General features: G+C 37.6%; 1 protein-coding gene across 6 annotated transcripts in view; it reads right to left on the bottom strand.

The window, feature by feature from the left end:
• SUPT3H (SPT3 homolog, SAGA and STAGA complex component) overlaps positions 1-24528 on the bottom strand; it is a 467131-nt gene that overhangs the window by 89526 nt on the left and 353077 nt on the right. For all 6 annotated transcript variants that reach the window (XM_046639750.1, XM_046639752.1, XM_046639747.1 and 3 more), the window contains 4 exons: positions 16799-16874; positions 11304-11416; positions 10415-10522; positions 6421-6579 (listed from right to left, as the gene is read on the bottom strand). In XM_046639750.1, coding sequence (XP_046495706.1) covers positions 6421-6579; positions 10415-10522; positions 11304-11416; positions 16799-16874 — 456 coding nt within the window. The remainder of the gene's footprint in view (positions 1-6420; positions 6580-10414; positions 10523-11303; positions 11417-16798; positions 16875-24528) is intronic.

Genomic DNA, 24528 nt, shown 5'->3' with positions numbered 1-24528 from the left:
ATTCTTCCATTTCATCTTTATTCGTGTCACTTCATCCAAAAACTGATGCTGGGTACTGGAAGCTGAAGTATCATATGGAGTTCTATACTTCCTAGATTTGAATATCGTCCCTCTGCTTGTCCTTGCTGGCTTGCAGTGAATAAAATCTCTCAGCAGTTTGCACTGTCAACTGTGGCACAAGGAAGTCATATTGAAATGTCTGTTGCCCCTGGATCTCTTACAAAGGTCTGTAGGTCCTAACTCTTTTCTTCCTAATTTAAAAGTTCTTGTCAAGGTAAAAGTGTCCTCTCCTGTATCAGTGTTCCCATTGCCAAGGACCTGGAATCTCAGATAATTGCCTCTTCTTCTTTCCACACACATAATGGTGGATTAGATCTCTTGTTAAACTTGAAATACTAAGTCTTACAGAGGAGTAAATATCTCAGACTAGAGAAAATGAAAGGTTAGTACTACTATTACTAGTACTTCTGCCACTTACTGACCACAAAGGTTGACATAATCCGACTGGCCAGGCAAGTGTCTTCTCTCTCCCAGACCTTCATCTTATAGAAGCTTTCTTTTCAGAAGAAGGTGGGTCATTCTTTGGCCAATGGTTACAGCATATAATCTAGTTAATGTTCTCATTTCAAAGTTTAATTAAGATGTTAATTGTTAAAACTGTAGTTCTATATAACTAGGGAAAGCTTTAACTGAGGAAATTAAAACTAGAAAAGGTATTTAAGGAGAAGACAGGAGAGAATCACTGAATTCAAGGATTCATATATTATTAAATCTGGAAGGAACAAAAGATATCACCTATTCTAAACTTTCCCAACTCCTACCTTATTTTATAGACGAGTGAGTGAAGATAAAGGACGTGCCGAAGATTACAATGATGGTATCAGGATATGGCTATACACTGAATCTCCTGGCTCCTAGTACACACAGCTGGCATATAATAGAGGCTTTATTATTTTATGTAGAATGAATTGTACCATATTACCACTATAGCTTATGTTTGCAGTGAGCAGAAATCAAAATATAGCAAGAAACTGAATGTAAAGATGTGGATGAATAAATAGAGAAGTAATTAATAGCTCTAAAGTGAGACATTATTAATTCTGATGTCAGTAATTTTGAATTTAGGAGAATTCAGACTTAGACTGGGCTAATACTTATTTTACTCAGGAAAACTCTGCTGGAAAATAACTCTAATTTAATAGCTTTCAACAAGATTAGGAGAGAAATGCTTAAGTATTTAAGAGAAAAAAACTTTAAGAATTTGCAAAGATTTGTAAAGAATTATTTTATGTATGCATAATTACCAGGTTAATTACTTCTTATATACTTTGTAAAGCAAGTCCACTGAAGAGGTCTTCAGGTAACATTTTATTACCCTCATTTTAGTTACTGAATGAGTTGGAGAGCACTATAGCTGAAATTCTTTAAAACTACTTTACAATACAGAACTTCCTTATAGTTCAGATTTTCCCTTAAAAAATAAGGAGTGAGCTCTGTCATTTTGTAAATGAAAGGGGAAACCAGATATGAGGCTGAAATTCAAGTCGGCTTACTATCAATTGTAAAATTATATCTTGGCATGGTTCTACTACTTGTAATGGCAAATGGTTGCTATTGTACCAACCAAGCTGTAACTAAAAGTATCAACTTTGGACAAATTATTAAACAAAGTACCTGAAAGCAAGAGAGATTGATCAAAACCAGGCAGAAAGTGGAAGGGGGAGTGTCTGTATTTAGAAGAAAGGAATGGCAGTGGGTTGTTTCCTGTTTTTTACTGTTTTAGCTTAAGGGCAGGCTCCAGTCAGTATAGGGGGCGCACAAACTTAGAGGCTTGAAGAACTACAGGCCAGAGCTCAAGGCAACCAGAGCAGGTGTAAAGTGAGGAAGGAAATCCCCAAAAAGACAGAGTCAAAGAAGGGAAGCCCCAAATTCATTGTATAAACTTTAGCCAAATCTTTGACTAAACCTTAAACTACTCCTGTGTGGTATGAAATCCAAGAGACCCAGCAAAAGCTAAATGAAGTGAAGAGAGATTCCAGCTACTGCCCCTGAAAAAGAGCTTGATTTTGAAGTTCAGAGTTGAGTCTAGAAAAGTAAATCGCCTGCTTAACATATATACACACACACCACCACCACCATCATGTACAACATATTATTCACAATGCCCAGTACATAATTCAAAATTTCTAGACACACAACAACACAAGAAAGTGTGACACATTCAATGGAAACTAAAATCATCCAGATATTTAATTTATCAAAGAGGTATTTTAAAGTAGCTGTTATAACTATGCTCAAGGAAATAAAGGGAAACAAACTTGTAATAAAAATGACAAAAAAAACCCAGTAGATAAATAGAAACGATAAAAAGAAATCAAATGAAAATTATAAAACCATAAAATAAAATATCAGAAATAAAACTGGAGTAGTGTAACAGCAGATTGGAGCTGACAAAAGAAGAGTCCGGAACATAAAAAAAGATCAATAGAATTTATCCAACTGAAAGAACCGAAAGAAAAGTTGTACAGAGAAATTAAACAGAGCCTCAGGTACCTGTGGAACAATATCAAAGTAACTAACAAATATGCACTTGGAGTCTCAGAGGTGGAGGAGAGAGAGAATGAAGCAGAAAAAATATCTGAAGAAAGAATTGCTGGAAATGCCCCCAAGTTGGTTAAAGATATAAACCAATATTCAAGAAGCTCAGTGAACCCTAAGCAGGATAAATACAAAGAAAACTATGACTATGGATCTCATGGTCAAACTGCTGAAAACCAAAAACACATTTATAATCCTGAAAGCATCCAGAGAAAAAACAATACGTTACAGACAAGGAAACAATGTACAAAATTTACTGACATAAGATTAAAAACAGTGAACGCCAGAAAACAGCGGAATGATATCACTAAAGTACTGAAAATAAAACTGCCAATTGACAATTCTATATCCAGTGAAAATACTTTCCAGGAGTGAAGGAAAAGTAATTTTCAGAAATATGAAAACTAAGGGAAACCATCACCAGCCAACCTGCACTATAAGAAATGCTAAATAAAGTTTAGTTGAACCAAAAAGGAAAATGATACCTGAAGGAAATTCTGATCATCAAAAAGAAATGAAGGGGGCCGGCCTGGTGGCACAGCGGTTAAGTTCACACGTTCCGCTTCTCAGCGGCCTGGGGTTCGCCAGTTTGGACCCCAGGTGTGGACATGGCACTGCTTGGCAAAAAGCCATGCTGTGGTAGGCATCCCATGTATAACGTAGAGGAAGATGGGAAAGGATGTTAGCTTAGGGCCAGTCTTCCTCAGCAAAAAGAGGAGGATTGGCAGTAGTGAGCTCAGGGCTAATCTTTCTCAACAACGACAAGAAAAAGAAATGAAGAACAGTGGAAATGGTATTAAAGTCTAGTTTTTCCCCTAGTTTCATTGAAATACATTTGATTATTTAAGGCAAAAATGGTATTATGATTTATTATATATGTAGATATAAGAAGTATGACAACTATAGCATAAAGGACAGGAGTGAAGTAGATGGACCTCCACAAAATAAGTGTCTTATATTTGATGTGAGTAAAGTAGTACAATAATAACTCCAAGTACACTGAAAATTTAAGGATGTATATTGTAATCCTTAGCACAACTACTGAAAAAATGATGCAAAGAGATATCACTAAGAAACAAGTAAATAAATTAAAATAGATTTCTAAAAGAGCATACAATTAACCCAAAAGAAGACAGGAAAAAAACCCAGAGAAAAACAGAACAGGCAGAAAACAAATAGCAATATAGTTGACCTATATCCAACTATGTCAATAAATACATTAAATATCACAGAATTAAAGACTACAATTAAAAGATAAACACAGAAAGAAAGGAAAAGGAAGCAAGATCCAACTACTTGTTGTCTATGAGAGGTGTACTTTAAATATTAAAGATACAAATATATTGAAAGGAAATGAATAGAAAAACATGTGTCATGTAAACAGTTGGCACAAGAAGGCTGGAATGGTTATATTAACCAGATAAAATAGTTCAGGATGAATAGTATTGACAATGATAAAGAGAGAGATTTCATAAAAATGAATAAATGGAGATATGCCATGTTCATGGATTATAAGACTTGGCGTTGTTAAGACATTTATATCCCCATATTGATGTAAGTATTCAGTCCAATCTCTTTCAAAATCCCACTGGGCTTTCCTTTTTTTTCTTTCTCCTTCTTTCTGTTTTTTTTTGAGGGTAGAAACTAACAAGTTGATTCTAAAATTTACATAGACATGCAAAGGACATATTAAGCTTGAAAAATGAAATATGAGGACTTACACTACCTGACTTTAAGACCTACTATAAATCTACAGTAATCAAGACAGGTGATAGTGACAAAAGAACTGACAAGTAAGTCAATGAATCAAAACTGAAATCCCAGAAGTAACTTGACATAGATACATGGTCATTTGATTTTCAACAAAGCTGCCAAAGCAATCCAATGGGAGAAAAGAGTCTTCAACAAATGGTTCTGCAATAACTAGATAACTATAGGTAAAAAAATGAAATTGGCCTCAACTCACACGATACACAAAAGTTAATATGAATTGATTAATAGAACTAACATAAAAGTTAAAGCTATGAAGTTTCCAGAAGAAAACACATGAGAATATTATCATGACTTGGGAGTAGCCAAAGCTTTCTTAGCCAGGACACAGAAAGCAATAAACTTAATAAAACAAGAAACTGGATAAATCAGACTTCATCAGAAGTTCAAAACTTCTGCTCGTCAACATACACCATTAAGACAGTGAATAGGTAAGCCACAAACTGAGCAAAAATATGTGAAAAACATTCATTTGACAAAGGATTGTTACAAAGGATATAAAAAGAACTCCTACCAATTAGTAATAAAAGACAACCCTCTCTCAAAAAATTGGGTGAAGGATTTGAAGAGACTCTTCCCTGAGGAAGATACATGAATGGCCAATCAGCACATGAAAAAACGCTCAAGATCATTAGTCATCAAGGAAATCCTAATTCAATCTATCATGAGTTATCCATTAAGAATGGTTATAAGTAAAAATGACAAGCATGTTGACGAACACATGGTGCAACTGGAACTCGCACTTTTGCTGGTGGAAGTATAAAGATACCACCATTTTGGGAGAAAAAGTTTTGCAGTATCTTCAAAAAACAAACACCTATTCTGTGACCCATAATTTCATTCCAGCTATTTACCTAAGAGAAATGAAAGCCTTTCTCTATAAAGACTTGCACAAACATGCTCATAATGGGTTTATTCATAATACCTCAAAACTGGAAACAGTCTGGGTGTCCACCAAAACGAGAATACATAAACTGATAGATTCAAACAATGGACCATTACTCAGCAATAAAGAAGAATAAATTGTACTTATATTGAAAAACATAAATTTCAAAAATACCCAGAATGAAAGAAATTTCATACAAAAAGAGTGAACATACTATGTTTTCTTTATATGAAGTTCTAGAACAGAAAAAACTAATCTATGATGAAAAAATTGGAACACTGGTTGCTTTTCTTAGGATGATGGTAGGAATTGACAGAGAAGAGGTATGGAAGGAACTTTCTGAACTGATGGTAATGTTTTATATCTTGAGAGGGATTTAGAATGTGACAGGTTTATACATTTGTCAAAATTCACCAAAGGATATACTTAAGAATTCAATGGTTCACTGTGTATAAATTTTACCTTAAAATTAGCAGATCCATAAACAAATTATACATAATGAAGTGTTTAGGCATGAAGTATACTGATGTTTACAGCTTACTTTGTAATGTATCAAAAAAAAATAAGACAAATTGATGGATGCTTAAAGGAACAATTAGATGCATAGATACAGTAAACATTAATGTAATAAATATAGAGTTAATATAGTAAAATGTTAATTGCTGAACCTAGATGGCAGATATATGGTGTTCAGTGTATAATCCTTTTAACTCTTTTGTATGTTTGAAAAGTTTTATAGTAAAATTTAGAAAAAAATCAGTATCTTGCCTGAGCCAGAAAGAAAGTCTGTTAAGAAAGTCTGAGTACGGGCCAGCCTGGCGGCCGAGTGGGTAGATTCGGTGCCCGGCCGGCAGTCCAGGTGTGGTCCCCAGGTGTGGACCTACATCGCTCGTCTGTCAGTGGCCGTGCTCTGGTGGTGGCTCACATAGAAAAAGAGGAAGACTGGCAATAGATGTTAGCTCAGGGTGAATCTTCCCCAGCAAAAAACAAAGAGTACAAGTCATTAAGTATTGTTAAGTGTAAATTGGCTGCTTTTAAAAATTTGAATAATGAGAAAAACAGAGCATATTTCCCATATCTCTAAAAAGAACTGAATAAGACCTTTTCCACTCTGCACCAAAAAAAAAAAAGAAAAGAAAAATAAGAATAAGAAATTATCAACTGACCTTTTTTCTTTTCTTTTGCTTGGTTTTAGCTGAGTCTTGTCCATTCCCTAGGGATCCTGATGTGGTTTTCCCTGAGTGCTGTGATCCAGATGATGGAGCTGTTGGTGTAGGAGGAGGTGTGTTCTCAGGGGAGTCGGGGTAGGACTTCATGCAAGACCCCTGCCCAAAGAGATGTGGTTTTGAAATCAAGTGACCAGGACTTCTACCAACATTCAATTTTGTTTAATATCTCATGAATTTAATACTATTTGAAGCTTACAAACATAAAAACACAATTTATTCTTCTCCAGTCCACAGAAATGATGACTCCATCTTGTCCCTAAGGGCCTAAACATGTCAATTTTTAATCTGATCATTTAGATAAAATCAGGATTCCTCAGATACAGCTTCCAAAATTCCTGCTGATTTTGTCAGATACAGACATTTCTACTTGGAAGTTTTGTTAGCACTTCACACTTAACGTGTTTCAAAAGGAACCTCTAAACTTCCCCCCACATGGGATGCCTTCTAGACATTATTTGTATCAGTGGTGACCAGCCTTCTCCCAGTAATTCAAATTCAATATCTTAGGGTCAGTGTAGATACCTCTAGCTCCTCTGACATCTAGTTCCTTCTTTCCTTTATAACATCTCTCCTATCTATCTGGTTTCTTTGGCTATGACTACAAGTCTGTTCTCTCGTCCATGCGGAAGCAATTCAAGTATCTGAAGACTGTTATATTTCACAGCCTCTTCTCTTCTATGGGTCAAACACCTCAGTTCTTTCAACCAGTTATTATGAGACATGTTTTCAGGTTCCTTCACCCCAATTACTCCCCTTTAGACATCTTCCACTGTGTCAATGTCTACCCTATAGGATGGTGCAAAAAACTAAACAAAACTAAAAAAGTTCTTAGTTTACCAGTAACATCACATGATTGGCTCCTAAGAAATTTACAGGCCATTAAGTCTCTAAATGTTTTTCAGATATGGTATTATTAATTTATATTTTCTTCATCCTATCAGCCGCACTAACTATATTACCTACTGACCTACAATTCTCTATAATGTATTTAAAATATCATGCTAAACTTTCTAAAATGTTTTGCTGAAATTCAGCTGTTGGTTTCAAGAGTATTTCTTTGATCTGCTTGCCTAGAAATATTATCAAATAAGTAGGAATAAAGCGAATCTGGCACGAGATGTTCTCAGGAAAAACAAGATAACTCTTAGGGATCATTGCTTCCTGAGAATAAATCACATGTTAGAAAAAAGATCTAGAAAATTAACTTGAATTAATATTAAACTTGCTGATCTAATATGAGAAACTCAAGCTTAACCAGCTCATATGATTAGTGCTCAAGAATGATAATTAGTAAAATAGAATGCACTGTGTCTTAACTCCATGCCTTGAGTTTCCAATTCCAATTCCACTGCACGTGGCACCTCTATTTGGATCTTCTTAACACCCTTTTGAATTCATCACCCTTTAGCCAAGAAACCTTCAACTCTTCCTTAATAACTAAGAGTCTAAGGCCTTAACTTTCTAATCTAACTTATTACCCCTCCTCAGTGAATCCTTTCCCTGAATATTTTAATCAGAGTTGTTTTTGTTTTTAGCTTGTACAATTATACTTATGCTGCCTCTGAGGCCTGGAGTATTCTCCCCATTTTTTTTTTTTTTTTTTTTTGAGGAAGATTAGCCCTGAGCTAACTACTGCCAGTCCTCCTCTGTTTTTTGCTGAGGAAGCCTGGCCCTGAGCTAACATCCGTGCCCATCTTCCTCCACTTTATATGTGGGACACCTACCACAGCATGGTGTGCCAAGTGGTGCCATGTCTGCACCCGGGATCCGAACCGGCAAACCCCGGGCCACCTAGCAGTGGAATGTACGTACTTAACCGCTGCGTCACCAGGCCGGCCCCTCTCCCCATTTTTATGATCTCATCAAAGTAGTCCCATCTTTCCTTCAACACCCAGCTTCTTCTCTGAGTCTTGTCTGACTGTAATTAGGTTTTTTTCTTTATCTCTGCACCTTCTGTCTATGCCACTATCTTGAACTGTTTCCTTGTTCATTTATGTCCTTGTTTTACAGAATGTTTGTTTTACAGAATGCTTTATCTCCCTGAATACAGATGATATGAGTCTTCAGAGTCCCCCTTTGTACCCAAGTTGGTGAAGCCCTGAAAGCAGGCCCTTGATGTGGTCACTGATTTGAAATGTTGATGAGTAAGACTACTACTTTAGAATGGCCATTCTCTTTGTGTTTTGTCAGGTAACAAAGGGCAGGAAGACTTCTAGTCCCTCTGAACGTTCACTTTGACCACCAGTCACATAGGAGGAGGGGTGTCTGTCAGGCCAGGGAAAAGCTTGAGGCTTGTACTAACATATTTAGTCAGGATGCTTTCCGACACTCATGCTCCCACCTCCCAGAGAGCCCTGGAAATCCAGCACACATAGGCCATTTTTCTTAACTGCCGGGTAGCTGGGAACAGCGGCTGTGGTTGCTGAGCAGTTGCCCAGGGCAGCTTGGCCACCCTGGAGAACCAAGAAGGGGGGGAAATAAAGAGTGTTCCTAGCCATGCAAGCAATCCGTTGAATGTTAAGGGAAAACTAGGCTTGTTATGTTCACTGTAAATTTCTTCAATTAGAAATGTTACATCAAATTTGTCTGATGTTAATGAAAAGCATACTTATACACATATTCATAAAGTGAACATGTATCAAAGACATTTTAAAGGGTGTTCTTTGACATCATAATTTGGGTTTGTAACATAAAGAAAACAAATAGTGTTTAATCAACTGGGTAAGCTTTAGGGACTTTTAAAGTATGTTGACTGATAATGATGTATGACCTTTTCCAAGAAAAAAATGAATTTTTAACAGGCACAAACATTTTAATTTCTACTTGGATTGCAAGCCAATCTGATTCTCCAAGGGGCATAAAAAGATGTCAGACTTTTGGCTTGTAACAAGATGCTATATGGGCATATACTTTTATATATTTTCTAAGTGTCCTATAGCAGAAATACTTAAACTTGGGGTCCATAGAGTTCACAGATCCCTTAGATCCATAGAATGGTTTCAGAGGGTCTCTGAATACACTTGAAATTGTAAGCAAAATTTGCAAATATGCTTATGGAGAAAGGGTTTATAGTTTTTGTCAGATTCTCAAAGGGACTTAGCCATTTTTAGGTTACATATTTCACTCAAGTTGATCCAAAGCTCACTTTACAGTTACACATGTAGATGTTAACCTAACCTCCTTGCTGCCTTCTCTATGGTTACTGGATTGAATTATAGGAAACTGCTGTTTATATTAGTACAAAAGGTCAAGTATTAGCAAATTCATTCAATAGATGATACTACATTTCTGGTTTTTAGGCACATGCTGCTTACAAAGAATAATTTTTATACCTCAAGTGGTATACAGTTATTACACAAAGCCTTAAAGTTGGCAAGAAGACTTTGTAGTCCCCACAGGTGGGGATCTCAGCAACATAAACTGGATCAGAAGGGATGTGATCTTCACAGGATAGGGCCAATCTAAACACGAAGGAGAGACGGAGCCATGCTTCTTGAAGTCATGTTTAGAGATGGATCAATAACTGGAATGTAAAATTATCAATAAATGTCAGGAATTATTACCATATGAATAATAATAAACCTCTCAGCTTTGAGGCACAAAGAAGTAAGTAACTTCTCAATGTTATTCAATTACCTAAACCAGTTGTTCATCTCCCATGGGAATGAGACATGCTCTGCAATTATTCCTCTCTCACCGAAGAGTGAGGAAAGTTAAATAAAGGAAAGAAAAGGTGAAAAAAATCACTGTATTCAGTGGATTGTTAGTGCTCGGCACAGAGTAGGTGCTCATAAATATCTGAATGTTGAATGCACTAAGATTCTTTGAGGGCTATAAACTCCTACATAATCTTTTTCAGAGAACTACTAATGTAAATACCAGACATGAGAAAAAGTCCACAGATGTGTCAAAGAGATATTTTGATACTTACCTCAGCAGAGTTGTGGTACTGAATGAAGGTTGCAGAAATGGCATGGCTGAAGGGGTCTCCTGCCTTGGTTACCATGTCCTGCCTCACAAGAAGAGCCAGATCCACTAACTGAGAGATCAGAGCAATGAAAATCAAGTCACATAGCTGGAGATAATCATCAATGTCACCAAAGTGACAAAACTAAGAGCAATACATTTCAAATGTTATTGATAATACTGTTTGCCCAAAAATCTGTATTGTGGACACGGGCATATGCTTTCAATGACTGGTAAATGGACCTACCAATGAATAGATATGATATACTCTGAGCTTCTAGGGGAGTAGTTCTCAAACTTTATTTCATAATCACTAGGGAAGCACTTTAAAATACAGATTTCTGGGCTCCAAGCCCCAAGATTCTAATTCAGTAGGTCTGCTCTGGGGTGTAGCCTAGGAATTTACAATTCAAACAAGAACCAGGGAGATGCTAATGCTTGTGGTCTAAGGACCATGCTTTGAGGAACTGTTAGAGGGCAATGATTTCAAAGTCAGATTTTGGCAAGCCCTCAGCAGATTGTACATATCTAGAAAGGTATTTTTCAAAGTCCAAAAATAATCTCTAAACAAGGCAGATGTGTACTTAGAATTCAATGTTGAGAAAAAGTATGCAGGGATTCCATTTCTGGTTAGGATAAAGTTGCAAGAAACAGTCATTTTTACCCCAATACCCATCAGAACTGAGGATGCAAAGAAACATAAACGAACTAAATTTCAGAAAATAAGATTGTCATAGGAGAAAACTCATGGCTGTTTTCAGTTGCAGCAGAGCAGCAGGTGGAAGAATTCATCATGCACAGGGACGGGAGAAAGCAGCCATGTGTGGCCTGCGATGACAGCTTAGAATCCTTACCTGTGCCACAGTTTCATACGCTAAATATGCTAAAATTTCCATAGCCACAACACTGGGTTTTATCTCCATGCTGCTGCAGTCCAACCAGTCTCGAAACTTGGAAGCTTTCTTGTCTAGCCATTAAAGAAACAAGTACAGAAATTTTATTTTTTGAAGTGTTTTAATACTGCATGTTACTATCACAAAATGAAAAATATCTCTCTTGAAAATAGCATATGAAAATTAATGCATATAAAATGCAACATTTTCCAAGTTTTACTAGTGTCCAGAGATTCTAGCCCCAAGAAATCCCTTATCCACTTGGGCCCTTTATTTTGTATCTATGCTACATGACACAGTAAACGAAACCACTAACGTTTAGCATTTCTCATACTGCGTGAGAGTAAGTTACCATTGGCCATAGCTTATGTTACAACAACACTCAGAAGAGTTGCTTGATGTAACTTTAATTTATTCTTGTAGAAAGAAAATCCTGCAACAAAGAACCTGTGATGAAAAAAGGAACACAGAGAAGTTGTATTTTTAATATCTTTCAAAACATGCCTATTACTAGAATAGGCTCAAAGTCACAAGTTTAGAATTAAATAGAATAAACTGCTATCTGGCCTGATCTAAGCCTGTGGTTACATTTTCCTTATTACAGAGATGTTCAGATTCTTAAGCCTGACTCTCAAAACCATCCATTCTGATTCCAACCTGCCTTTATATTCTTCCCTATTAAAATGTCACCTGGCCTGGAGGAGGATCCTCTCCATGTTCGCCCTTGCTCCTTTCCCTCCATGGAATGCCCTCCCATCACTCTTCTTCACTCGTATGAATCCTGCCCAGGCAGCCCAGAGGGATACTTCCCCACTCTCGTCATTTATTGAACACTTACATCAGCAGATATCCTTTCATGTCTGCTTATAATTTCTTAAACCATATTATGAGTTCTTTGTGGGCAAACACCATGTGTCACATCTCTGTGCATGCCTAACAGTACCAAGCACATGTGGGACCTTCTGTTCTATCTCTAAACTGCCAGTGCTAAGCAGAGTCTAACCTGACATGGGGCCTTCATTAGATATTACTAATTTAACTAGTAACCCAGAGGAAAAAGACTGATAGTGAAGATTTTATCATATGTATAACATCATAATCTTTTTTAAAAAATCCACTGATTATTCTTTTGATTAATCTGGTCCCACAGGTCCATAAAACACTTCATGGTAACTCAAAGCATGATGTTTTGATCCTTATAGATACAGTCTTCATAGATTCCACATACAGAAGAGTTTTCTTTTAAATAAATCATAGAAGACATTAAGTCCTGCTATCGAAGCACATATCCAAAGCTGTCAACTGTGGCAGAATTATGATAATCCTCCTTAAAGCTATCACCCTAAAGTAACCAATCTTCCAAATACTCTCTGACAGGCAACATTCCATCTAACTAGTAAGCTGCAATAGCTCACAAACACTTGTTTAACATCTGTGGAATACGTCTGAAGTTGAAGTTAACAGGCAGCAATTTGGCAAGATCAATAAAATGTACCTTATTCATGTCTCCCTTTGACAGATTGTTAGGAACACAGAAACAGATATTTTGTGACCATGCTCTAAACAATTTATTTGAAAAGTGAGGGAAAGGATAGTTCTTAGCCTTCCATCAGATCTGTCTACCTCAGCACAGAATTAGTAGCTTCCTCAACTAGACTTTAAGCACTGAGAATGCAGGGACAAGGACCATGTGCATCCACCCTTGTGTCTCCAGCCCTAGAAGAGTGCCTAGCATTAGCAGACTCACAATAAATATTTCTAGAAGAAATGAATGATTGAAGGAACAAATGAATGAAATATATTTCTCTAATAAACGGGTAAGGCCCAAACTTTTCTATATATCAAGAAGACGCATAGAGGTCCCATGAAACCACTTAGGTTACTGCTATTCCAGCAGCAGGTGAAGATTCTCTGAGCTAATTCCCTCCTTGTCACCTGAAGAAGGATTGCTTCAGAGATGGACCCTTCCAGGGTATTGCTGGTTCCAGCAAAAGAGGCACAGGTACCCTTAGTCATGATCGTTTGTTTCCATCAAGAGGTGAGCGGGTATCAATGAATGAGTTCCTTCCCCTTCACTCCTCTTCTCAATAGGTCAGGAGAAAGGGTAATCTTGGAAACTAATCAATGATGTAAATAGAATCCTGAACAAACGTCAAAAGTTCCTGGATTATCAGCTGACACTATTTGGGTTTTCAGTCTGTGCTAGAATTAAAATAACTTGACATAATAATTTCATATGGAAATTTAAGGTTAGTTAATTCTTACACACTTCTTTTTAGTCTTTCTCATCAATGATCACTAGCAAAATTCAAGTTTATCTCAAAATTGCATTCTCTCACTGCAGACTATTTCATCATTTCTGCCTCATCCTTTTTCACCAGTCTTTCCATTCCTGATCCTTCCCTCAGGGCCCTCTGTAATGCTCATTCCAGTCTGAAGAAATTCTTCTGCAACTTCAGTCTCTTCAAAATCACTTTTCTTTGGGTTAACTGAAAATAGCTTTCCTCAAAGGGTATGGGTTTGCCTGGAACCTTTTATAGCAGAGGTTCCTTCTTTATTTCCTTCTATACACATTTATTGGGCAGTTACTGATTGCCAGCCTGCTCATTTCCCCATATACCAGAGGCCTTGGAGGCAATATCTTCATTCTCTTAGTTTCTCCCATAGGGAAAATACAGAACAAGCAGACAGCAGAAATCTTACCAACAAAGAGGCTAAAAGACCACAGAATCATGCTTTAACAAATTTCTTTTTGTAACAAATAAGCTTACAATTTCCTACCCAACTAAACTATCATTTAAGTACAAAGGCAAAATAAAGCCATTTTTAAGACAAAAATGAGTGCTTTAAGCCCTTACAGAGCCTTGGGAAAAACAAAATTAGGATGAGAAGGAATGTTTAGATACTTATCAAGTTAAAAAACTTTGAGTCAGGGATGTGTATTAAAAAAATTAGAGATAGCAACTAAAATAAAAGAAATAGAATATATAATCCACAAACTGGTAGAGGAAAAATGGGATGAAGAAAACCCAACCAATCCGACAGAACACAGAAGAGGAGGAGGAAAAGCAAATAAAAAAGCACATTAAATTTAAAACACAAAATAAGGCGGTGTGTATAAACCCAAATGTCTAAGCAATTAAATACATATAAATTAAATTCATCAATTAAAATACAAAGAGACTCTCAAATTAACTAAAAAGAAAATCTAGATATTTGTTTACAAAATCCACATACAAAACAAAAAGTTGACAGGAAAGGATAAGAGAAAGATGTACCAAACTAAAACTAAATTAAAGCTTTGTGAATTGATATTAACATTGATATTAACATTAGATTTTAAAAGACTTTAAGGGAAATGACTATCTGGACTTATATAAATATAAAAACAAAAGATTGGTGGGGCCCGCCTGGTGGTATAGTGGTTAAGTGTGTACGTTCTGCTTCGGCGGCCCGGGGTTCACTGGTTCGGATCCCAGGTGCAGACATGGCACCACTTGGCACGCCATGCTGTGGTAGATGTCCCAAGTATAAAGTGGAGGAAGATGGGCACAGATGTTAGCTCAGGACCAGTCTTCCTCAGAAAAAAGAGGAGGATTGGCAGCAGTTAGCTCAGGGCTAATCTCCCACCGCGGCGCCCCCCACCCCCAAAAAAAAGATTGGTGAATTTGATCAGTGTTCTGATTCTACAACTTAGCCTCAGCCTATAAAGTTATAGACTTGTTATTTTAAAATGTACCAGTAGTCCCAATTAGTGAATGCTATGGTCAAATACTGAAGATGACACATATGGCTGGATCACAACCCCTATATCCTGGTAATTTATCAGGAGAGGAATGAAAAGAGCCTAACACTCTGACCAGGATGGGAAATCAGTTCTGAATTTGCTGAACCACTTGGATTAAGCATTCCCAGCCACAGCATTTTGGCCTATAAAACAGATTCTCCCACTAAGGTTTCATAATGAAGCACCTATGGGTACCATATAAAAAAATATTTTTAAGTGCCCAAATCCTTCTTCTTTAAAGAAAATAAAAAATTAAGAATATAGTGTTTATACTACAGTTATTTTATACAGAAAGGGAAAGTATTAATTTTTAATCTAATACAGTTTATTTTTGAGTTACAAACAAAAAACTGAGCCAATAAAAATCTGGCTTTCAAACAAAAGGTGCGATAGGACAGTTCAATGACTTTATGGTTTAGTGTGAAATAGTACTTCTTTTCCTTTAAATGAATTAAATTTAAAATATGATTTTAAAAAATAGTTCAATAGCACTAAGTGTTACTTTATAAACTGGAGATTTATACTTATAAAAGACTTGAATGCCATTTTTAAACCTAAAAATTACAATACAAAAACCTCTCATTTGCTGAAATTGCCATGATCTGAAGTGTCATTTACTTAATGCTTCACAGATGTATGATGCCAAATTGTTAGTCAGACTGCAAAGTATATTTAGTTAGGGAAAAAATCTCCCAAACATGTTTTCCTATATTTTACTGACATTTACATGGGGCACTATTTGAAATGTGTCATTTATTTGCACTTTATGATCTATAAATGAAGCTCTCGTTTTCTTTTTCCAAATCAACTACGTTGTTATTGTGACCACATAATAGCTTTTCCTTTAAAGACACCATTGTGTCTATAATCCCTCAGACCAGGGTCATGTGCTACTTGGTCAGAGTTTGAACCGGACTTTTCATCCCACTTACTCTTTGACCTTTACCCCCAGAGTCTTAGTCATCACTGAACTGTTGCTGTAAGGACGTTTCCCTACAAATCTAGCCCACCATTTATCATAAGCGTTAATGTACTTTTAGTAAGCCTGTGGGCAGTGATGGGACAGTACTAATTTCACCACTAGGTTATTAGTATTCCAAGAGCTTGGACTAATGAATTTGGCTAATGCTGAATGCATGCCATAGCAGGTTACAGACAAAAATGGAAGAGACTATTAATATGTTCCTTTGTGGTAATATGAGTATGCATAAATAAATGGAGATTTGGTATTCATTAATATTAGGGGCTTTGAAATGTCATGACCACTGCTAGAGTCCATTATGGGTCAAGTATAATTAGCAATAGCGTAAACATGACTAAGAAACTGGGAAAGAAAGTAAAATGGGAATACTAAGAAAAATGGAATTTTTCTGACTAAAAGCAACGTGAATAATTAACTGGCTGTCTATGTATTACTAGCACCCTTTAAAATCTCTTAATACTATTAACTGCAAAACAGTAGAGTGGGGTAAAATCTTTTCTAGGCTCCCCGACAATGCAGAGGCTGTTTCTGTAACAGTTACAAGTATGCATACATTAAATTCACCAATTTCTCCTCAAATTGGTCAAATTTTCTCATCATGTTCACATAGATTGCGTCATACTTGAGTATATCTGTAACACATAATCTCTTAAACATATAATGAAGCAAAGTTAAACACATACTTACAGAAACTTAATTGCCGACTTTCACAGAATTCTGCATATTGAGCTGAATCCATAATTCGAGTTTGTCTTTCTGCTCTCTAACAATGATAAAAACAAATTTTTTTTTAAAATTAGCAGACTATAATATACATTTCACAGCTAAAACTTAGAATTGGAATTCCATTTTCCTTTCCTTATTCTAGGTAAACAGTTTAGTACCAACATAAATACCAAAATACATGAAATTACAAGTAGTAGTTTTGAAGTTTTTTTCTTTTGGAAATAAAGTTTAAAATACCATTTTCTACTCCTCTGTTATGGTCACTATAGTGAAAGAAAAAAGAAATGGCTTCACTTCTTAGATTGTGCACTTCTAAATTTTCTTAACTGTACCCCCTTTCAAAGAAAAAGAAAACTGTGAGGCGATGATGATAAACAGAAAAACTGTTATTGACTATTACTGCCCATCTGCCGTAAAGCTGGGATTTTTCAATGTTAAAATAGGAGTCAACAAATGGAACCCATATATTTCCTCTCAGAACATGGAGCCAGAGCTAACAAATCCATATTTCAAATTGCAAAGAAAATAAAGAAAAAGGTAAACACAACACAAATCCTTTAATCTGAGTCCAGGTATGATTCACAGTGTGGTATAGTTTCCTCCGTGGGTTTTTGGATTCAGTATAGCAGATGTTGCCGCTTCATTGTCCCACAAGAGGTAGGATAATTATAACTCACCCATAGTTTGGTGGGAAAGAATATGACCGCTTCCGCTTCCTCGGCAAGGGAAGCATTTTGAAATGAGACAGGCTAGTACTTCTTGGAATGAGTTTCTGGCCAGTAAAGGAAAAAATTCCCTGAGATTTAAAATTTTTTTCTGCTTTGGAAGGACTTTCAGCAAGTTTTCTTTATCATAGTTGTTGGAGTACATAAGTACCACTTCCAATGTCTGTAGATATTTTTATATTTTTTCAAACTGAAATTATTCTTTTTTCATTTTGTTTGATTTGGGTAAGTGGTCAACTTAATTCCAATGATAAATCAGTTTTTGGAGTGAATAATAGTGTACTGGCTGCAGCTTAATACAGAAAAGATAGATGGGGTGGTGGGAGTTAACGTAAAATTTACTAACTCCTGTGGCTTCTTCTAAGACCACTGATTCTTTTTGCCCTTCTTTGTTTCCTCCCCTCTCCCCCTCCTTTCCTTCCTAATCTCCGCCCTCCCACATACTCACAAACACACATATGCAGTGACACAAACCTAGACTTCTCTTGTCTATTTACCCTCTAGGTTCAAGTATCCTTTTTGAACATAGACAAGTAAATATTACACACACACACACACACACATGCATGTATATGTATATATGTCTACATATATATGTGCATACGTACCCTCATGTTAAGGAAACATCACGTTTCCCTAAGGGTCTATTATTGGCTGAATGTTTACGTACTTAGAAATATTTTTTGATATCTGAATGCACAATTTAGTTTTGTCCTTTTTTTTTTTTAAAGATTTTATTTTTTCCTTTTTCTCCCCAAAGCCCCCCAGTACATAGTTGTGTATTCTTCGTTGTGGGTTCTTCTAGTTGTGGCATGTGGGACGCTGCCTCAGCGTGGTCTGATGAGCAGTGCCATGTCCGCGCCCAGGATTCGAACTAACGAAACACTGGTCCGCCTGCAGCGGAGCGCGCGAACTTAACCACTCGGCCACGGGGCCAGCCCCTAGTTTTGTCCTTTTTAATGTATCTGACACATGACTCAATAAGTGTTTGCTAATGAAAAACAGGAAGCAAGGGAGACTTTGTGTGTTTTGTACACAACAAATCTGTTACTAACGTGTTTATTAGAAAAAGCTCTAAGACTGATAACATTGTATCATTAATGTATGTATTATGTCTGTCTGTCTGTATGTATATCTGTCTGTCTGTCTGTGTCTGACTATATATAGCAGGAACCTCTCCGGTTTGAATTTCTGGCTCCTAGAACATATCTGACATATGGTAAATAAGCAACAAACACTGGTAGAATGAACAAATGCCACCATTTTAGTCTATGATCAGGGTGAATGACTATCACCATCCTGAAGCCAGGCCTTGATCATCTGTGCACCCCTCCAGGTCTTCTCTGCTACTCTCTAGCTAGGCAGTCTCATCCACCAACACGTGCTAGACAGAAAGGACGCAGACAACCACGGAAAAAGAAAGTTCCTCAAAGGATTCTTAACACTAACTTTTCTTCTACCAAGTTGGACAATCAAGATTTGGCTTCTGTATGTATGCTTAGATAGTTGACACATCCGCAATAAGTATTCCTGGAAATGAAAGTTAGGAAAACTTACCCTAAGAGGTTACGGTTGCCAGAGTTGCCAGCTTTAATTAAGTGAGGCGTTTAGCTACTTGGAAGATTCTGAACTGCAAAGCCTATCATCTGATTGCATGCGAAAGATATTGAAGGGCTGTAGATTAGTCCAGCTAGCTTCATTCCTTTCGGACACTCTCTGCAGTGTCTATTCTCTTTTCTTCATTGAGCATCTTAGTTTGATTTCAATACCTCTAGCATCCAAACAGCAACCTTTGATCTCAGGAGACCCATGAAGCTGACCCTGCGGTGTGCATAGGAAACTATTTACAAAGTGTCCAGCACACAGCAAACAGCGCAAAGCAGCCAACTTAACAGCAAAGACTTAGAGGCAGTACAAAACCACAGCATATGAGAGCTAGAGGGTAGCTTAAAGCTTATAGTGTTCAACCCCTCTCATTTTAAAGATAAGGAAATTGAGGTTCAGAGAGAAGTGATTTACCAAAAGGTGACCAAGTTAGAACTGAAGCCCAGGACTCCCAATTCCTAACAAGCCTATTTTCATTACAAAAAGCCGTCTCTAACCTATAGTAGTTTTTTACTCCAGTATTTTTCTTTGGAATCCTCTCAACTCTATACACTGTCTCTCTACAATGTATCATGGAGCCACTATAATTAACCTGCCCAAACTGTTCATGAGAAAACGAATTTAGTGAGGCCCTTGGTCAGCACAGAAGGCACAACCCGGGGATAACCTAGTGCAGAGTGTAGGAACTGTGGTGGACCTAATAGTGCATGGGTGTGCTGCAAACACATCACAGGCGTGTAGAGATAGTGTTTCCCCTCTACCTTCTGGATGTCACACAAGGCTGAGGCAGCAGAATCTCTAGGCTGGTATCTGGCTACAAGTTGCCTTGTCCATTTACTTTGGTGTGGCATAAAAATATTTTCATTTTCTATGTGTTCCATGACATGAAAAATGTTGGGAAGCACTCATACTAATACTAATGTCCCTGAATATTATATGACACAGTGCACACATGCTATTCACAGCACAGTCAAGTGAGCTCAAGATGAAATCAGAGACACCACCTGGATTTGATGATGCTGAGGATGACTCAGATATGCTCACTATGCGAATTTTTGTTTACTTCTCTCTCTTCCCCAGCAATTGTTTCAAACAACCAAAAGAAAGGGACTGAGGCAAAAGAAATGCATATAATTCCCTGTTGGCTGATCTAAAATCAGGAACTGTAATTGTTATATAGCGATTTATAATAAAAAATATATATTTGGTCTTCATCCTCATTTCTGGCTCCCAAAACCCTAGGAATTTTCTAAGTTTGGAGAGTGATAAAGACGTCTTTTGCTACGTTAATGAGGTGACTTTTGGAAAGCACCAAAGGATGGGGGCTGGTCACCAGTGGAGGCAACCCTGTGATTAGAGGGTTGACCTTTCAGGCCCAACCCCTGACTTCCAGGGAGGAGAGAGCGGCTGCAGATTGAGTTCAATCACCAATCACCAACGGTTTACTCAACCATGATTACCTAATGCAGCCTCCATAAAAACGCAAAAAGAGAAGGTTCGAAGAGCTTCTGGGTTGATGAACACATAGAGGTGCTGGGAGACTGGCATGGGAGAGGGCTTGGAAGCTCCAAGCTCTTTCCCCATACCTTGCCTTATGCATCTTTTCTGCCTAGCTGTTTCTGAGTTATAATCTTTTATAATAAGTTGGTGATCTGGTAACCAAAATGTTTCTCTGAGTTCTGTGAGCTGCTTTAGCAAGTTCATCAAAGCTGAGGAAGAGGTCTTGGAAACCTCTTGATTTAGAGCCGGTTGGTCAGAAGTACAGGTAACAACCTGGACCTGCAACTTGTATCTGAAGTCCAAGGAGGAGGCAGGTCGTGGAACCTCGCATCTGTAGCCTGTGGGTCAGAAGCACAGGTACCAACCTGGGCTTGCAACTGGCATCCCCAATCAGGGGCAGCCTTGTAGGACTGAACTCTTAACCTGTGGAATCTGATACTATCTCCAGGCAGATAGTGTCAGAACTGAATTGAACTGAGATGAATTCTTGGAAACCCTGCTGGTGACCAAGAATTGCTTGTCAGTGTGGTGAAGCCTACCCCCCCTGAGATGTTGGAACTGGGTCCAAGAACCTATTTAGAAATATGCGTAATCAAATTGTACAAATTCCAGAGAGGGTAGGCAGTTTTTTAAGGCAGAGATTCATAAATCAAGACATTGGCCAACTATCAAATAAGTTTGGCTCTTACTTTCTGTATTGTCCTAATTCCACTTTCCCTTCTGCCTCTGTTCAGATCACCCATTCCAATCCTCACTAAAGTGCACGTTGGCAATCCTTTTCTATTCCTGGTAGTGTAAGAAATCGCTGGGAAAAGACACCAGGGTGGGGGCGGGGGGAATCATAAACCTAGTAAAACAGCATGATCAGAATAACAATGCCTACTCTTTACACAGAGCAGCAAAACAACCTTACGGATCAACAGTTTTAATAGCTTCATTTTGCAGGTGAGGACACTGAGATTTAGAGAAGTTAAAAACAATTTTAAAGCATATAGTTAATAAATAGGCAAAGCTAGAAGTAAAACTTGGGTCCTAAATGACCTACTCTGAGGTACATCACTGAGTTATCCTAGCTGGTTAATTACAGCTTCTGTCCACACTGAACGTTCTCAAATTACACAGTACTCTCCTGATCTCAGACTCCGCATCAACCTAAGGTCAGCTCTGGATTAGTCAGGCTCTTGTACCTGCAAGTCCAGCTTGTTTTCTGCTTAATCTGTCCATTCTGCCCACTCCTTGGTTTCTTTAGGTATCAACAGTGCTCTTGAACACACATAAAAACATGTTACATACTCAAAGGCTTTTCTGAAATTAAACCTTACTACTGTTACAACATAGCACAGTATTACCACATAGGGGAATATATGGAAAAACTACCTTTGAACGAATTACTCCTAAAATTTCTCACACACCCAACAATATTTTGAAATTTAATTGGAATAGCTTTTTAAAAAGGTAGAAGAGTATAGTTATGCTAATAATCACTCATCTCACTACCAAGAAGTTACAGCTTTTTCTGGTTATTGTACAACAAAATCAGAAGGCAGAATTCCATGGCAGATGAACTCATTTTCTAGGTCCCACCTAAATGAAAACAGGGAAGCGAATATCCCTACAGACGCAATAACTAGTATAATTTGTTTGTTCAGTTTTTTTCTTTAAACACAACAGACTCTCAGTGTATATTTGTTAATTTAAATTTTCAGTGAACAGTTTTAATTTCAATTAATGTGCAATGGCTTGTGCTTTTGAAAAATGCTTTCAGCAATGACAATCAGCCCTTGCGCCCCTGCCTACACCAGCCTGAGGTCTGAGGCTGGATTGCTCATACAGCACGTAGTTTCATTTAAATTCTCTGCATGCTTTCACTGAAGCATTTGTAAAGGTTACAAAAGCTATGTACTGGCATATCTCTTGGCAGCTTCTCAAGACACATGACATTTATCTTTCTTTAGCAACACAGACTCACAGAACATAACTTTTAAACCAAGGCCAAAGCTTATCTGCTCTTACTTCCACCTCAGATTTTTAAAAAAATCTTATTTTGATTACTCTTAAAAATCTTACAATTGAAATGCAAAGTCCTTTCTACAAGGTAAAGGCCAAATGCCCATGGTAATCTACCAGCTACTTCATGTTAGACAGGAATTGGTTGCTGAGCCTGAAAACTTCAAATGGAGTGGTTGGCGGCAGCATCCGGCAACATGACAACATGCGAATTACGGAATGTTTCTGCCTGTTCACGTATGTTGGGGTCCATGTGCAGAAGAATACTAACAGATCAGGAGACACCATAGAACGCTGAAGAAACTTAGAAACTATATCCCCAACTGCAGATGAGAAAGCTGAGGTCCAGGAAGCTTTTAAAGGGTTTACCTGGATTGTTGCAGAGGCACCTGGTGGCCAGGCGAGCACTCCTTCTGCTTGCTGGGTCAGTTTGTAACTTAATAGATTCTGCTCCGCAAACGTCAAGCAAGCCTTCTTCAAAACATCTGGTGGATTTTCCCTGCCTTTACGCCCCCTGCAAAGCTCATCACTGGGGGCTTGGAGGACTCCAATAGGTTCCTGGCTGGTTCCTTCCAAATATTTTAACTCTCCCGACCCATCTGGTAGAACCACTTTAAATAAAAATATGGAGAAAAGGCCCTGGCACATAGCAAGACCTCACCATAGCAGGCCCTCCTCCGTCCCCACACCACTTTCCTTCCTCTGCCTCATAAACTTCAACAAATGGCTCTCAGTTGATTACTGCATCAAATTCAAGCTCAAATGCCTGGCTTCCAAATGCAGCTATAATCCGGCCCAGTCTATGAAGGCAGATATTGTTCTCACTAAAATCTAACATATTCTTTGCTTTAGTCGGTCGCCCTTTGTCACATCTACCATGTTTTGTTGTCCTCTGCCCTTCACTCATTACTGTGCTGGCTATCCCTCCCCCCATGCACATGGTAGCACCTCCTCCAGGAAGCTTTCCCTGAAGACCCCAGGTCACACTGATTTCTCTCTTCTGAAACATATTCATTCTTCTAGACAGTACTATGCCCCTGCACTTTTCTATGGGTGCTACTTTTGTCTCATCAAAGATTACAGCTTCGAGTATGTTTTATCAACTGAAAAAAACAAATTGCCAACTAGAATGTGTGAACCTTGATCCCATTTATATTTAAACATACACATACATGTGAGCATGTGTAAATCTCTGGAAGCGTATATATTATACTTTTTAAAGTATTTATCTCTGGGGTAACATTATAGGGAACTTTCCCTTTTGCAGTCACACATTTCAGTAATGTTTTAATTTTTTCTTAAGTAAAATCAGAAAAAAAAAGATTTTTAAAAGTGAAGAAGTCTTTGCTTTTGAGTTATTGCTTGACTTAGAGGAGATCATTAAATAAACATTCAAGCACACAAAACTAATCAAAGTAATTACTCGAGAGGTAAAAAATCACAGAGAAACAGCATAGGCTTGGGTACATGATCTCAGCAAGAGAAACGGTTGAGGGGAGAGAGAGAGACTGGGGGGGAGGGGGAGGGGGGTTGGGGAGAATGTTCCTGGAATATTTATGGAGTCAGCTCAGTACCCTAATTGATGCAATCTTGAAGTCAAAAGGTCACTTAAGTTTGACCCAGAATTTTCTCCGAATTACATAATTGAATAAAAATACAGTATATTTTCTATTTCACAGCCTAAAAAATAAAGGTTTCCATTGGTGCTAATTTGTTCCCCCAGAGTGACCTTTATAATACACCAATTTTATGTGTCCAAGGTATTAAGAATGTATTATAGTAATCATATGAAGTTTCCTAAAGAAATAGCTGTCGACTCTAGGAGAATGTTCAAGTGATGTAAAAGGAATTTTG

Source organism: Equus quagga, chromosome 15, assembly GCF_021613505.1.
Source record: "Equus quagga isolate Etosha38 chromosome 15, UCLA_HA_Equagga_1.0, whole genome shotgun sequence".
Classification (NCBI taxonomy): Eukaryota; Metazoa; Chordata; class Mammalia; order Perissodactyla; family Equidae; genus Equus; species Equus quagga.
Note: the sequence above shows the minus strand (reverse complement) of the source record. Positions and strands in the feature narration are given on the sequence as shown.